Raw genomic sequence first — 17,597 nt, forward strand, 5'->3', positions numbered from 1 at the left:
TCTCTGTCTCTATCTCTATCTCTGTCTCTGCCTCGGTCTGTCTCTGCCTCTGTCTGTCTCTGCCTCTGTCTGTCTCTGCCTATGCCTGTCTGCCTATGCCTGTCTCTGCCTATGCCTGTCTCTGTCTCTGCCTCTTTCGATCTCTGCCTCTATCTGCCTCTGTCTGTCCCTGTCTGTCTCTGTCTCTGCATCTATCTGTCTCTCTCTGTCTCTGCCTCTGTTTCTACCTCTGCCTCTATCTGTCTCTGCTTCCATCTGTCTCTGCTTCCATCTATCTCTGCTTCTATCTATCTCTGCTTCTACCTGCCTCTGCCTCTACCTGTCTCTATCTCTGTCTCTATCTGTCTCTGCCCCATCTGTCTCAGCCTCTAACTGTCTCGGCCACTATCTGTCTCGGCCTCTATCTGTTTCGGCCTCTATCTGTTTCGGCCTCTATCTATCTCTGTCTGTTTCTGTCTCTGTCTGTCCCTGTCTCTGCCTAGATCTGCCTCTGCCTCTACCGGTCTCTGCCTGTCTCTATCTGTCTCTGCCATATATTTGTCTCTCCCTGCCTCTATCTATCTATCTCTCCCTGTCTATGTCTCTATCTGTTGCTGCCTCTATCTGTATCCACCTCTATCTGTCTAAGCCTCTATCTGTCTCCGCCTCTATCCGTCTCTGTCTCCATCTGTCTCTATCTGGATCAGTTTCTATCTATCCCTGTCTCTATCTGTCACTGTCTCTATCTGTCACTGTCTCTATCTGTCTCTGCCTCTATTTTTCTCTGCCTCTATCTTTCTCTGCCTCTATCTTTCTCTGCCTCTATCTTTCTCTGCCTCTGTCTTTCTCTGCCTCTGTCTGTCCCTGTCTCTGCCTGGCTCTGTCTCTGTCTGTCCCTGTCTCTGTCTGTCCCTGTCTCTATCCATGTCTGCCTCTGACATAGCCTCAAGGCCTCCGTTAGGGCATTATTATACGGGAGCAGAAGTTCCAATGTTGCTGGCTCAGACAGAAAAATCTCCATTAGGACATTGGTTTTAAGTCAATGGTGGGTAAATGCAATTCAAGCACCTCAGCTGCCCTCCAAATCACCACTGCAAGTGAGGCACATTTCTCCGTTGGTGGCTCATGTGGCAAGCCAATCTCTATTTCGGGGGAGATGTTGAGCACATTAGCATTCTTAAGTGAAGGTATACGTCCTCATCATTATATTAAAGGTGAATAAAGCTGTCCCTCTCACGATCATCATTAGTATTCAGGTGCCCACTGTTCTTGCATGGGCTCAGAGTCTACGCCCAAAAGCATATTGGGGTCTCTGCTAATAGCTGTGGTGCAGTAGAAGCTGTGGATTACAGTCAGGCTACAGAACAACCAGATGTGCTTTTATGATTTTGTAGTGCTAAGTTTTTCGAGCATGGTTGAACATGGGTGTCAGCACCGCCTTTTCTATCATTGACGGTGGAGTTAGTATTAATGTTGGAGCGAGCAGAACTGGCATGGATCTTGGGGCAGTGTGAAAGTCTCTACCAGCCACCATGCATATGAACACAAAGGCATGACTGCAGGTTCACCACTGTCACCTTGCTGGGTGCAGCTTCAAACAATGCAGTAACACATGCCACAAAGGCTCATCAGTGTGTAAGAACATACATTTATACATTAGATAAGTAGCTACATTTGTAGCATGTAGCCCACACTATTGGGAGCTTAATGTATAAAAGTGGGCCATAGTACTTATTAACAACTACAAAATGCTGTTTTCCATGTATATGTAATAGTTGTGTTTTCCTATAGAAAGACATGGAAATGATGGTCTCTTTTAACAATTTTACTTAGGAAATTCCTAAAACAGACTTCTAAACTTTTTTCTTTACTAGTTACCGAAAATGTAACTCAGTGGTGATGGAATTTTTTTTATATCTTCTGAGGAAAAGTAACTTTAAAATTCATACTTTGTGCTGCCTCAAAGCCTCTCTGTTCCTTTCGCTGGAGAGCCAGGGTTTAGCCCCCTGGTGAAGTGTGAAACAATAGGGCAACTTATAAGAACAGAAAGAATAGACAAGGTGGGGGAGAACGGGTAAATAATCAATGATGCTAATCAGGAATATAGTATTTGGGAGTGCGCATGCAGAGATGATCTCGCAAAGGGCTCTAGCTGAGCTGGGGTCTGGTTTTTGACCTTATGATGCCAGGGAGAGCCTGTTGTGGAAGACGACTTTTGTCAATGAAGCCCCCTCATATATCCATCTCTTCTCCCAGTAAGAGTGAAACTTGTTCGCAGATCAGGAATTAAGGGATGTTGTTCATTTTTATATGGATGGACCTAGGAGGGCAGCACAAGCTCCGAATGGAGGAGCCAGACTTCTGACATTTAAAAAAAAAGCTTTTTGGACAACGTATAATAAACTGATTCGGGAAGTGCATTAAAAGTGGGAAGGCCTTGTAGTGGGAAAACTGCAAACACTGGGCCAAGGAAAATTACCAATCGCAGGTAAATACACCCAATTAAAAAATGGCACCTCGCCCACCAGCTCATAAGAGTACTACGGGATCTAGAAAGAACATCATACTTAAAAATACTTCCTGTGAAGAAGCCTGAGGTTCTACTGCTCTCCCACTTGAACCTAGGACCTGAAAGTGCACTCCAATGGTCTGTGGCAGGTACCCTATTCTGTATTAGGGACACAAAAGGCTTAAGAAGGGCTCCAGTCTGCTTGGGAGAACCAGCTGACCAGTTATTGATGGCATTCCAAGTGCAGTCTGTGAGTCAAGCGATCGCCAATGGTCACTATGTTGTCTCGTCCTAACAGCAGTTGTTGGAAATTAGCTGAGATCCTTGTGGCATTAGGCTGTGTTTTTCAGGTGATTCAGTGGCATGGGAGAAGACTGACGCAGAAGTACATGATGTGTCTCAAGAGTGTGGCTATGTTAAAAAGGTCCTAGGTGCCCTGGAGAAAAACAGAACATATCTGTGAAACCACGTTTTTCCTCGTATTTTCCTGAGGTGCATTTGTGAATAAATATCAATCTCTAACTCTAGGTAAACAAGTCTGAAGAAGGAAGAGGGAGGAGATTGAGGAACTAATGCAACTGTGTACTTAGAAAGAATCATTGCAGGGGCTATGGTAGGTGTGGAGACCCAGTCTAAGGGGTATGCTTGCCATGTATGAACAGTAAGAGTGTACAAGTATTTTGATAAGTATGGATCAATTCTTTGGCACCTAACCACAATATTTGATCGATTGGTAACAATAAGAGGAAATAGTAAGACAAATTTGAGCGGTGGTAAGAGTATTACATTTAGAGGACAGTGGTGTATTGAGGATAGCCAGTAGGATATTTTAGCTCCCTTATTCAAGTCGTGGCGGACTGTGTCAAGCCTAAGGAACCATTTAATCAGTTTTAGTTCTTGGTTTCCTCCGCTTGAGCGTTGGGGCTGTTGGCCACCCAAAGCCTGTGCAATTTCTATTTTGCACATGGTGGTGTATGTCGTGTTCAGTAAGGGATGTTTTGGTATCTGTCTTGGGTATAGTCCGGTAATGGTCCTGTAATGGTCCTCTATTCTTACTTTTATCTGTTTTATGGTACTGTCCATGAAAGTTTGTTGACAGAAACCTTGCATTGCATAAATGGTGTATGTGCTGTTGTAGTTGATCCACTGGTTGATGTTTAGTTTGCATACATTGCTATATTTGAAGTGGGTGAGCTTGTTCCTTTCCCAGCTTGCAGATTGAGACATAATGGCAGATGAATAACCTTTTAGGTTTATCAAGAAATGCTTTCTTCTGTTCCTCTTGTTAACAAATCCTGGTTGATAAGATTTGGCGAGCAAACTACACTGGACCCTAGAAAGCTCTGGGTCGAGAGAAGACATGTACCAGAGGAGCCTTCCTTGTAAGCACGAGAGGTGTAGGAGAGACCAGGAGTGACTTTTCAGCATTCAGAAGAATTGGGACATTTTCTTTTTTTGTGTGACTCCTGTACCAGAACAAAGCACAAAAGCTCCACTAAGACAAATAGGACATGGCTAGCTGCAACCTGCCAGTTTGTCCTGTTCCTTGCCTTATCCAGCTATGTTTGAAGCTGCTGTCAGACACTAACAATAATTTTCTGACTCTGTGGACCTTTCGCTGACTACCTTGCCCCGCTGGAAAAATCTGAAAACCAAGAAAAATGCTAAGTCTGAATGTAAGACTTGGGACTGTGGCAACGCAACAAATCCATCCGATCTGTGACCTTGCCTTGGCAGCTATGAAAAACAGGGTTGTTTTGCTCTGATCTTTTGGTGTCAAAAGATTTTACTAGGAGATCAATTATAAGTATGCAACTTTGAGTGCCTCTCACACACTTCTGCATCATCACTTGACCCACTGGAGGAGTCTGACTTCCAGTAAAAAAACAGACCAATGGCCAAATGTACCAAGGGTTTTAATATTCATATCAATATTTTGCAGCCAAAATCTGATTGCAAAACATTGAAAAATCACCGACTTCCGAGTGTGAGTGTTAAGCCACCATGCAAAAGGGAAGAGGTCTCCTTGGTACCCCCTCTATTTAGGTTTGATTTAAAAAAAATTAAAAAAGATTTTTGGGGAGTAGGTTGTGGTCCAGGGAATCACTGTCAACACTCAAACAAACTTTAAAAAACAAACATTGGTAATGCATCGATTTCGCCTATGTAATTAATAAAGAGCTTTTTTTCTTTCTTTTAAAACGGTCCAGTTTCCTTTAAGGAAAGGGAATTAATATTAATTTGCTAGGTTAGATTACCACCCACCCCGAGTTGGAATTCTGCAAACTGACCTACAAGCACATACCTCGGTTCAAAAACGTTTTCACTAGCTGCAAATTCCAACTAGTTTCTTTTCAAACCAGTAAATAGCACATTTGGCCCTGGGTCCCAAAACAAAACTTTAATCCGGACATTCGCCTCCATCCGAGTCAGCTTGATATCATGTCTGGATCACGGTCCATCCCAAACATTGCCACTGTTTAACATTATGTTTTTTGAGACATTTTGTGTTTTCTTGGCCTTTTTCCATAAATATTTCAAAATACATCTCTATGGCTCCCTATTTTTGCTTGTTAATTTTTACTTTTCAAAACTGTTTTGGGAATTTTATTGAGCTGTTTTCTTGACTTTAATGTTGTTTAGTACTGCTTGAATCTATCATACATTGCTCTGGGGAAAAGCCTGCTGCTTGTGCCAAGGCTACCAAAGGTTGAGCAGAGCTTCTCTAGTGAACCATGTTATAATCTAAGAGGAGAGTATCTTACAAAGTGGTTGGCTTCAATGCTCCCAAATGCATAATTCTCTTCCTCACAGTCCATCATTTCCAACGAGGCCAAAATGAGCAGGAATTCCCCTCGAGAGCCCTCTTAGTTACCAGTGGGAAAAACCCTTCGCCCTGGACAAACAGCAATTTATGTTGCACTTTTTCACTTACAAGACATTATTTTGCACCTACAGGCATTCGTGATATCATGAGACACTTGGGTCCACATCCTCAGAGATGCTGTACTGACTGATGTGTCATTTCATAATTCTAGCCCACTGTGGCACCTGGAAGCAACTCTTGCTTTGTTTTGTGTGAGCTGGAGCTGGTGTTAAATAAATATTATCCATCGATGGGACCTGACCCAAAATACCATGGCTCATACTTGGCAGTGCATGGACCTTTCTGAAGCCATCTTGATCACCATAGCTTCACAAGCTGGGCTCAATGTAGGACACATACCTGACAGCATGGACGCAGATGGAGTAAATGCAGCAAATTATTATGTTTAACTACATAAGGGGAATAGGTCAAAGTTCGAATGTAAGCATGGCAGAAGCTGCCTACACGGAGACTGTCCTTTCACCATTAAAACAAACTTTTGCCATTATTTTAACTCAGACAACAGCAGGAAACCTCAATCATTCACTGGCCCTCCTAGTTTTAATGTCTGTGTATAAAGAAATGGTAATGACACTTGTGCTAACTATCTTTATTCCTATATTGAAATATTATATTTCCTGCCATCTAAAGAAAGCCATGCCAGCATAAATTGATGAGACTCACGAGATCACCACAGATAACATAAATTAGAACTGTAGACGAAAGCCGCAATAGACGTTAAAGAATGGAAAACGGTAAACAAAACAGCAATCACTTCCTCTCTTAAATTGCACTGTGCTGTCTTTATTGCTTAATTAAGCATATGCACTGTAGGGTCATACAGTTGCTCCTTGAGTCTCCACACTGCCATCCAACGCCCTGACATTTAGGGTGCAACCCTATCCAGATGCACACACAATACTGAAAGATGCTCGTCATACACACAGACACACACAAAGGGCTTGCGCCAGACAGACAGGGCCTCGTTTAATGGTGGAAGGAAACAGTAATTCTGTATTTTACCTGCAGATCATCTTCGGATGGAGTAAAAACCTATCTTACAGTGTAAACAAAAGGGTCTTGCCACCAGCAAAAGCATGGGCGTGACTGCTTGTGCAACATGTAAAAGTGCACGGTACCTCAGTTACCACTAGTTATACCTACTTTTCAAGTCCACACTGTAAACCACGACACATTTTGCTGCAATTTTCACCTCACAATTTCCTAATCGACACTAAAATTGGGATAGTGTTCAACTGGTCGCTAAGGAAAGCCACTATTAATACTTATCTTTTATGGATAGAGAAGACGACCTGGAACAAGTGACGTGAACGGCTTATGAGTAAGAAGGCTACATTTCACCCAGAAAAAAAGGTCTGTCCATCAGCCACTGCCACATAAAGGAACAAATAACTCACACCTTATGTCCGAGCATGTAAAATAACCATTTCAGTTTGAAGCTAAAAAAAATAAGTAGAAGGGCTCTTTGAGGCATGATGCTATGTAAACCCATCAGGAATTATGTGGCCATGTTCCCCATGACCCAGGCCCATAGCGTCCGAGAACCCCAAAAACCAACGCATGTTTTATTCACTTACAGATGGCCCTGATTATCGGTCTGCTGTACTGTGTCTTTCTCTTTATTACTGTTCTTTGTTTTGACTTGAACATGCGTATGCGCGACAATGCATGTTTGCATTTAAATGTGTAGGGGTAAATATATTGAATTCTGCACGGCAGTTTGATCAGTTGATCAATCTTTTTGCCGTGTGTTTGGTTCCACGCTGTTAATTTAAAAATAAAATACACTTACCTTCCCGGGTCCCGCGTCTTCTCTCCTGACCTGCTCTCCTGCTGTCCTGCCTCTGGCAGGAACAGGAAGCAGGCAGCCTCCCTCCCCTCCCCTAATCCAATCACAACGCTGCAATGGCAGCGTTATAATTGGTGGGGACGCCGACCATCCAGGGACCTATGGGGAGGCCATTTTCTCGATGTAGGCTGCATTGCAGCCTACACGGAGAAAGGGTAGAGTGCGCATGACTGCTTTGGTTGGCCCTGGGGCCGACCAAGCTACTCCTCCCCTGCCCTAGAGTAGACCCGCCCACCCCCAACCAAACACTTCTGCTTTCTCACAGCGCGAGAAGCAGAAAAATAAAATGGTAGTTTTACCATTTTATGTTTCTCACACTGCGAGAAAGCAGTGGGGTGATGCTTCTCCGCCCCAATGGAGGAGGGGTGATGCTTCTCCGCCCCAATGGAGGAGCCGCCCCTGCCTTGATTTCATTTTATTGGAGATGTGGATAGAAAATGCTCAATCCAATTTGTTGACTGACTCCTTGCTGGAGATTTGACCTTGTCGTCCGCGCTTCCTGGAAAAGACCAGAAAGCTCATTCATTGTTTGCAAGGTACACCTCAATACACTGCGTCCATAGAGGCATTGTCTTAGACTGGCTGTGGTACGAGGTAACAATCAATAAATCTATAGAAACTGCAGCATTGCCATAGCTAAAGTACAAAACGCCATGTTTGGAACGTGTCTTGAATTGAAGATGTTTGTAATGTACATCGTAATGTACACAACCATCGTCTATAGATTTGTATTTTTGCAGGATCAACCTTTTTTCGTCTCAGTGTAGTGGAGCTTTCTCTTTACAAGAAGCAGGCATGATTTATTTAAATGTCATCTTGTGTTTTTAAGCGAGCATGTCACAACGAAATCAGTTTCTCCTTTAAGTACGAATTTTTCATTTAGCACGTTTTAGCATATTATTGGGGGTTTTATTTGATTAACAAAAGGACTTCAGTCTACTTGTGTTAAAATGCCGCGATTTCACAGATTTTTAATATTTGCTTAGTGAATTATTTTTTTCACCGCATTTCTTTTTCCCAGAGAAAACAGAAAACACATGGCTGCAGCCTTTTGATTTCCAGAGAAAATGTGACTGCTCATTCCGGTTCACCTGTAATGTGAGTATTACTTCGAATTAACTATCTAGATGTGTTGGGTGCAACGTGGCTTAATTGGACACCAGACTGTTTAGAACACCAAAGGAAAGGAGCATGGGCTTTGAAGCCGCAGCACTTTTTGACCTTTATCACTGAAAAATGTTGTGACTTCTGAACAATCCAGGAAGGTTAAAGAATTGTTTAGGGGGCAGAAACAATTAAATGGGATTATAGAGTTTCAGATAACAAACAAGTATTAGAACAGACAGGAAGAAGTTGCCAGCCGTGCAAGGACAACACAACTACAAGACATTTTTAATGATAATTCTTTTTTTAATAGTGTTGTTCAGTTGGACATAATGTCTTATCTGTTCTATATACGGTAGCAAAAAGGCTTTTAACACTTTAGTACAATTTTTCAGCATGCTGCACAGCAGCCATGCTGCTCTACAACATGGCTAAAGACATTGGCAAAGCCAATAGCTCTCGCTTAGGCGAGACCTATTGGCATTGCCAGTGCTTGTTATAAGAGTCAAGTGCTCTCCTGTTCCGTTCAGACTGAAGATCTTTAAAGCACAGTGCAATTACAGAAAAGCAGATTATAGAGATCCCCACTCCAAAAGCACATTTTGACTCATTGATTACTTCCTTCTTAGGCGAACATTAAATGTATTTGATATTATACGAGGTGCTTGTTTTTCCAGTTGATAATAGTTGGGCTAAATGCGTCTTTATATTGTAAATATTCTCGCTTTGGTAGCCAAAGTCACTGCTTTTGGGACGAACATCCAAGAAAGCACTCAATTGTTGCATGAAGCACTGAAATTGAATGCTGGGTAAACTATGGTTGCCCTATCGTGTGCTAACACCATCATTTTTTATTTTACGGAGTTTTTGTAGCGTGAACTTAACCCAAAGGTAATGGGTATCAGTGCGCTTTACATAGCACCAGTTGTGTTACATGACAACACATTCATTTTTGTTAGGCACGGGGAGATTACGAGATTTGCCCCATTTCACAGGATGTTCAGTGTCATTGCTGAGATTCAAGCCCAGTTCCCCAGATTCGAGGTCGACCGCCCTAGCCGTTAGGCCAACTCTTCTCCCTAATCATCAGTTTACACTCCTTTGTCGCAGAACTGCTTGTGCCCGCAGAACACAACATGCCGGTCTTAGAAACACTTCTTGTTGGCTAGATCTTTGGGCAGGATCATTAAGTTAAAGACCGCCGCCATTATTATTGCTAAGCCTCCGCGAGCCTGCAAATACATAATATATCTGGGGGCCCAGGTTCCATGTGATTACACGGGTTGATGCCTGTGAATGCAGCGGTGTACCCTTGTTTTTCCACAATGATTCACAAAACATGTTAAGGCTCCAAACACCAATAGGTCCTCCTTTCTGCTGGCCCTTCCTGAGTTAAGCCTCAGGCCGGGTCGTTTGGCTGATCCCGGCTCACTTCTGTCCTGCACTGCACCTCTTAATCCTGCATAATAAGCAGAGTAATAAGCACAGGGGTTCGCAGTGCCTCGTAGATGAATGTAAAATTCGATTGTTTGTCCAAAAAAACAGTTAATGCCTGATGAATGAGAAACACCATGAGCCACTGTGCATATAATGTTTATGCTCAACTATTGTGTTCTCTAGTGGTCGATTGAGTGGGCCTTGTTCGTTATAAATATCGTTCCCGGTGTTATGGTATTTATCTTCTTAAGATTTCCGTCTTTATTTATCCATATTTACTCTTTGGCCACCTTATTAGTATGTATCCATATTTATTTTGTGTCTTGAAAATAAATGGTGTCATAAAATTCCTCTACAAAGCTTCCTTGTATCCTACCTCACATTTCTCTGCCTATGGCTCAGTGCCCTGTTTTGCGGGTTTGGGCCCTCTCGGTTTTGTGGCTTTGGACAGGAAAATGAGTGGGGGAGAGAAGTCTGATGATACAGGGAGACAGAGTCTCACCTCAGTAACCAAAATACAAACTCTGCAAGCTGTGAATGTTTCTAGCCTCAACTTTTGAGGTCTTACCTAGGACAGCACACACACTCTCTCACAAGACCTTTTGTTATCTTATAGGGGACTTAGAGGTTGCCCATTTCTAACTATTCTTCGTTGACTTCACCACTCTCATTTGATTGCGCCTTATAGCTACTGTAGGCTCCCATCCTCTGCATGCCCATCCATTGCCTGTAGCATGGATTCACATCTGTTTTCCTCTATTGCAAGCTTTTTTAGGGGCTACTTTTTTTCTTTTTGTTACAGTATTCTACGTGACTGTGTGTGTGGATTCAGTTGTCTCCCTCATGAAATTCTCCTCCCTGCATGGTCCTCCCAAATTCTCTAATGCCAACTCTCCCTCCACTGCCCATGTGCTTGTTCTAGTGACTCATCCCTCTGTTGTCCATGTGCATCCCCCAGACATGTTGGCTCCGTGCTTGTCCCTAGCATCTCCTCTCCACCCTTTGTGGTCAGTGTATTTGCCCCAGCCCATCCTGCCCACACTTGCTCCATCTGCTTGCCCCAGTCTCGCCTACCAGCCCGTTATTGTCCATCTACTTGCCACAGCCATCCGCAAACCCTCCTTTGTCTGCCTGATTGCTCCCAACCCCTCCCGCCCTCCTCCTTGTCCATATGGTTGGCCCCAGCCCTTCTCCCACTCTTTGTTGTCTGTGTGGCTTCCTCCACTTGTCCGACCAACACTCCGTTGTCTGTGCGCTTGTCCCAGCCCCCATGCCTACCCTTTGTTGTCCCTCTACTTGCTGCAGCCCGTCTGACTGCACTCCATTGTCCGTTTGCTGGCTACCAGCCCCTTTCGCCATCCCTCTATTGTTCGTGTGGCTGCCATGCCCCTCTCACTCACTATCTGTTGTTTAAGGGTTTTGAAAAAAGGCCTGAAATGTTAAGTGGAATGTTAATAAACACGTGGAGAAACTTGGACAGCACTATCATTTTCATGATTGCCACCCTGTCTGCAAGAGACTGGGGTAGTCGAGACCACCGGGTCACTTGGTCCTCAAGCTTCGAGACTGATCTGCCATAATTGTATCTAGTGAATAATTCTGGATTCCTCTGTACCCATATACCAAGATATTTAATAGAGTCCGTACACCATTCTAGTGGGAAGACCAGCAAGTGTGGGTCTGTGTCTGGAGTTAGGAGGGGAAATAGTGAATTTTGACCAGTTAATGCTCAAGCCCAAACACCACTCATATCTGACACACTGACAAATGACCGGTGCAAAGCGCGTAGCTGGGTTGTGTATATAGAGCACAATGTCATCGGCATATAGCGATATGGCTAATGGAAACTGGAGAAACCTCAGTGCGGCATCTGCATGATGCTGCCATATCACACATATGGCATGTGTATAACCTATTGGGTACTGTGATGCCCGACTAGTCCACTGATCTGGGCAAGACCCTCCTTCTCGCTCGTTCTGCTACCTCCATGTGTGTCATATTAGGTGGAATTCAATGTTTGTTCACCTGATGTATTCACCGTGTGGCACCAGGGTATATAATGGTTTTAAAGTGATTTAACTGCTTGATGCTCACCATGATTTATTGAGAGACAGCTTGACACAGGCTAGGGCCGGACTGGGAACCAAACCCGGCCCTGGCAATGTGCTCGGCCGCCCCCCCGTGGGGGTGGTTGTGAGTGCCGCCGAGTTCTCTGCCAGGGCCAGTTTTTCGGCCGATTTTGTTACAGGGCGTATTTTGCAGCTCTGCTGCAAAAACGGCCCTGTAACAAAAACGGCCCCCAGGGTCCCCAAACAGGCCCTCCACCCGTGCGGCGCACCAGTGCCGGGATTGCCCGGTGCCCGCTACGGCCAGTCCAGCCCTGCACAGAGAACTTGATGAGAAGTCATTGACAATCATATTACATTGATCCGTGTGATGCATTCTCTTTCCACACTTAGTTCCTGCACCACCAGGTATTCGACTATTGAGTTGTATGATTGTTGTGAGTGTGGAGCCACAACACCTATTTAGTTTTAGTGTAGATATTTATTCTTTTGGTCAGGACGAATCGCCTGCAGAATATTCAATTTTGTCAAGAAACATGTTGACCCACTACTTGTAAGAGCGCCACAACCTGTGACATTATCCCAGCTTTGCGCCTTATAGTTTTTGTTTTTATTTAGGGTAGGAGACCCCTTGATTAAAGTTTTTGTTGGCTTAGGTACTCCCAGCCCTATTTTACATTCACTTTCATCACTCATACACATCTACACATAGGAGGACCCAAACCCGCTCTTCACCTGACGGCTGTTGGATAAAATATCTCAGTTAAAGTGCCCCTATTATAGGGAGCCTGTCGGGTATTGCACAGCCGACCTGACGAGGAGCAGCCTGATGATGAATCATGATACCCGACAGCATGTGTGAGGGCATTACAATCCAACATAATGGATTCCCAACCGTGACTCTGCCAGGTCAGGTGGGTTCATAATTCCCTGTGTTCTGTCTCTCATTCTAGAGGAACAGCATAACCTTTTGTTGATGCCATATCACACATGCCATGGGCTCCAATGCCGACACAAATAATATTGGTGACAAAGGGCACTCCGGCACATGCCCCTATATATTTTTTATGTGTCCGATGTGTTGCAGTTGATTGCACTCGCGCTGCTGGGTAGGTATGCATCAGACGGATACATCGCAAAAAGGTCTGTAGCACTCTCATACGATGGAGGATAGTGACCATATAGGTCCACTGTAAAGAGTTAAAAGCTTTGGCAGCATCCAATAGGACCACAACCACCCAGGCAGATGGGTCCAACTGGTGTAGAACCACAAATAGGGTACGTTTTGCATGGTAGAGCAGGTAGGGATGAAGCATGATCGGTCTGGTAAGACCAGAGTGGTAAGCAGTGGCTGAAGTCTGGTGACTAGTATTTTAGCTAAGATTTTGGCATCCATGTTAATTAGGGACAGTGGGCGATAAGATTTGCACTGCTCAGGTGGTTTGTCAGGTTTGTCAGGCTTCAGCAGCGTGATTATTAGAGCTTCCCTGAGAGAAGGAGGCAACACTTGTTTGTCATAGTTTCTGTATACATTTCACAGAGGAGTGGCATTAATAAGTCGGCAAATTCCTCGTATAACTCACTCGTTATCAGATACTTTCCCATTTGGAAGCGTGCGTATTGCCTCCTTAACCTCTTCAATTGTAATAGGCTGCACTAAAAATTTCCTTTAACCTGGTGTGAGCCATGCCAAAACAACATTGTCTAGATACATTACATCCTCCTCTGTTGCGGAGTCGCGGGGCCCATACAAACGTGCATAAAAGTCAGCAAATTCCGACAGGATAACTGGCGTATCATGACAAGTGCCGCAGTCCGAGCATACAATTCCCACAATGTATGTATGCCCCAAAGGTTCCTATTATTTAGTCTCGAAGGTACAGATTGCTCAGCCCCTTCTCACAGGCCCTCGCGACCCTGTGCTTTTACAGGTGTCTTACTTCTTGTGAAGCTGTGTCATTGTAGTTTTTCATCTGCTCCCTTTTTACTGCCAAAATGATGGAGCTCGGGTTGGCCTCATTCTCTCGTTCTAGTTTCCCCAGGTTATGTTCTATAGTCTGTAACTGGGAGCATATGGACTTCAAAACTCCTGTCTACAATACAATGCATATTCCCCTGATGGTAATTTTGAACGTTTCCCATAAGGCATCTGCCCCTTCAATTGAATCCTACCTTTTCTCAATATATTCAAGGATCGCCGTGCACACACTTCATCTCCAAACACTAAATCAAGTAGGGCCGTGGCCTGGAGTCTCCATTGATATTGAGTGGGTATTGTGACTACCAAGACCACTGAGGTGTGGCCTGAGAGTATTCTTGCCATGTGTTGTATATCCGCCGACCAAGTGCTCACCTCTTGTCTCACCAACTAATAGTCCAATCTTGACCGCAATCCATGCACCGAAAATGTGAAAGTTGCCACCCTGCTCCCTGAGTTCCGCAGCCTCCACAGATCAATAAGCCCCTAATGTTCCATACCTTCACGTACCAACCTGGCTGACTGCTTACCCTGCCAATCTGCCAAAGCAGAGCGGTCTAGTTCTTGGTCAAGATATGTTTGAGGACCCCACCCCATATAATGGCAGAAGCCTGAAGTACATGTAGGCAACGCCATATCATTGAGGTGTGGTCTGAGAGCATTCACGCCATGTGTCGTATATCTGCCGATCAGGTACTCACCTATCGTATCACCAACTACTAGTCCAATCTGGACCGCGTGCCATGCACCGAAGATTTGAAAGTTGCCTCCCTGCTCCCTGAGTTCCGCAGCCTCCAGAGATCAATAAGCCCTTAATCTTCCATGCCTTCACGTAGCAACCTGGTTGACTGCTTACCCTGCCAATCTGCCATAGCAGAGCGGTCAGGTTCTGGGTCAAGATATGTTTGAGGTCCCCACCACCATTTAATGGCAGAAGCCTGAAGTACATGTAGGCAATGCCAGATTCGGGTGCAAAACTCTGGGTCGTCAATATTGGGTCCACAAGAGATTATGATAGTTACGGGAGAGCCACAGAGACATCCCTGCAAGATCACATATCGGCCCTGCTCAATCTGATAGTGGGTGACAGTGAAATACACTCCCTTCTTGATCAATAGAAGTACTCCCCTTGAATATGACAAGAATAATGAAGCTACTCAGACTCCAGCCCATCTAACACCTATGGTATGTTCTGTATTATACTTTAGATGTGTCTCTTGTAGTATTGCTACTTGCAAGTGGTGTTGGTCTAGGTAGGCAAGCACCAGACATGTTTTTTTGGGGCTATTAAGCCCCCGTATATTCTATGTAAGGAAAGTTATGTGACCTGCGGCTCGGGAAATTGAAACTAGGATTGATCCTGTAGCATTCTAAGCAACAGCAGTAGCATTGCATGGCATGATTCATACCAGATAGAAGCATTGGCACATTGGTGGCATTTCAGACAATGAACATGAACTCCCCTCCCACTTCAGCAGCCATACATGCTAAAAACATTCCTGCAATAAAAAATAAAAAAGAAAGTCCTAACATAATATCACAGTACATAGCGGCAATCATTACATCACATTTTAAAGACATGTGGGGTGTACCCTCGTGGGGAGGCTGGTGGCCAGGAACCCAGATAGTAGTCTGTGAAGTGGAGCCATACCATAAAGGGGTCATAAATGTGACATCAATGCATGGAACCACGGACCCCCAACCCCTCTTTCTCCCCCCCCCCAGTCCAGTCAGTTACCATGGAGCACATAGGCCAAGGTCCTAGGGAGTCTGCAAACACATAGGGTGGGTTATTCTAAACCTGGATCATTTCTGCATCCCAGGCTGCGAACAGTTAAGGGGAGGCCCACGTCTTGCTGTGACAGTCTGCATGCAACATACCAAGTCCCAAGTTCCATATGAATAACCAAACAAAGTGAGGAGCACAACCGAAATATTTACAAGAATCCAAAAAGATCTCTTTCACATCATAGTGTTCATGACCCAATTTGTAACGAAGCTCTTTACAGCAAGCAATCATATAATACACATCATTCTTCCAGATTCCTTTTTATTCATGATCTTCAAGTTAAAACAAGATGACATATCCAAGATGAACAGCCTACGCGTTTCATCCCGATTCGCTTGGGCCTTCTTCAGGGCAGCGCTCTGTGTTGTTGGAAGCCTTATCCTTAAACACCAATTGTCTGTACAATATTCTTCATACACTCTTTCAGACCTCATGCAATTTTTCTATGGGTTCAAGATCTGCTGTGCACGACAATAACGCAACCAATTTTCTCCATAATGTCTTGTTTCTTTCAACACTCTTTTTTATATATAGTGTACTCCTCGTCTTGTGATTTTAAGTATGTTTAGGTCCTCTGAATTTTTTTAATGTGGACACTGCCGGAACTGGATTCGCGTGAGAATCACCTGGGATATTCAGAACCCTCTTCAATAGGATTGCACACACTCTAGTTAGAAATACTCCACAAGTTGATGAGAGATCTAACCCACTAGCATGCTTTGTATATTGAATCAAGAAGCAGGATGGCCATTATTATTACCTTCCTCTACTGACAGCATGAACATCATGATAAGCAAGTCCTGGGAATCTTAGACTGGATAATGCATTAAAGTGCTCATAAATTGGGCAACGGACCACTAAGTGCTGAAGATTTGGGGCATGATTTAGAATTTGGTGAATGCGTATTCTCTCACAAGTGTGACAGATATCCGTTTCATCTTATTACACATGCATTAGGTTATCAAAATCAGGCTCTTAGCCAAGTCGCCATCTAGGTCAGCAAAATTGGAACTGAATACATTAAAATTACGTCTTCAAACCAGGCACACATGACAACATACGCTCAAAAAGGTGGAAGAGAAAATATTGTTAAAAAACGTTTTTTTTTGGGTTGCTCATTACTATGCGCAAATTGCAATTTGCTAAGCATGCCAGTTGGACTGTTTATTGGCAGGCTTGGGCTGAGCTGGTTGTGGACTGAGTTCTTCCACAATGGCACAGGCAACTGAAACAATTGTGTGAAAGTGCATTAGTAGACATTTAACAAAGGCTTAGGACTTAAGAAAAATCTGCACAGGCATTTCAGCCACGTTTTTTTGCAGTAGGTTTTAACTACATGCTGTCATGGTTTGAAGAAAAAGTCTCAGTTCCTGCACTATAGTCTCTCTCAAACCTGATTTACTGCAGAATGGTCTGCCTCAAACCTGACCTAATATGAGAGCAGCTTCAATCACATTCCCCTTCCTGACAATGTTGTTGGCCCCAACTCTCAAAAGAGATGGAACCTACGTTCTATACATCAGGCAGGTCTTACTCAGATCTAGAGGGCCAGGTCCATTTCAGATCTTCAGGGTAACCACAGACTACATAAGTAAGTCACATATAAAATCGCCTTGGGTACACTTAACATATGGATATTCTGAAAATCTGGTATGGAACCAGCGATGCTCGACCCGCACTGGGCATTTCTACTTGGCATTATTCATTGACACATGGAAAATTACCATGCCATGGTCTCATGTATCCAACTCAATTATGGGTGCCCAAGCCTACTCATCTGTAGCACACAAAAATCCGGCAGAAATTAAGTCTTCCTTCAATATCGACGTCTCTTGTATGCCTCCTTGCCTAAAGCCCTATGACATAAGTGCAGGGGCCCAAAGTTGTTCTTAAATGTCTTAAGCCAGCACCGCTAAATGCTCTGATTGTTGAATACCACTGCTGCCTAGTCTTGATTTCGCTCCATGCTTTTTTCCATCCCTCAACACTTCAGACTCTT

General features: G+C 44.0%; 2 protein-coding genes across 3 annotated transcripts in view; both read right to left on the reverse strand.

Annotated features, from left to right (window-relative positions):
* BANP (BTG3 associated nuclear protein) overlaps positions 1-17,597 on the reverse strand; it is a 990,655-nt gene that overhangs the window by 241,712 nt on the left and 731,346 nt on the right. The window lies entirely within an intron of this gene.
* The window catches only part of LOC147677940 (uncharacterized), a 47,196-nt gene continuing 37,264 nt past the window's right edge, over positions 7,666-17,597 (reverse strand). The window contains exon 2 of the mRNA XM_086946532.1: positions 7,666-7,723. Within this exon, the coding sequence (XP_086802658.1) occupies positions 7,666-7,723 (58 nt within the window). The remainder of the gene's footprint in view (positions 7,724-17,597) is intronic.

Source organism: Lissotriton vulgaris, chromosome 12 (genome assembly GCF_964263255.1).
Source record: "Lissotriton vulgaris chromosome 12, aLisVul1.2, whole genome shotgun sequence".
Taxonomy (NCBI): domain Eukaryota; kingdom Metazoa; phylum Chordata; class Amphibia; order Caudata; family Salamandridae; genus Lissotriton; species Lissotriton vulgaris.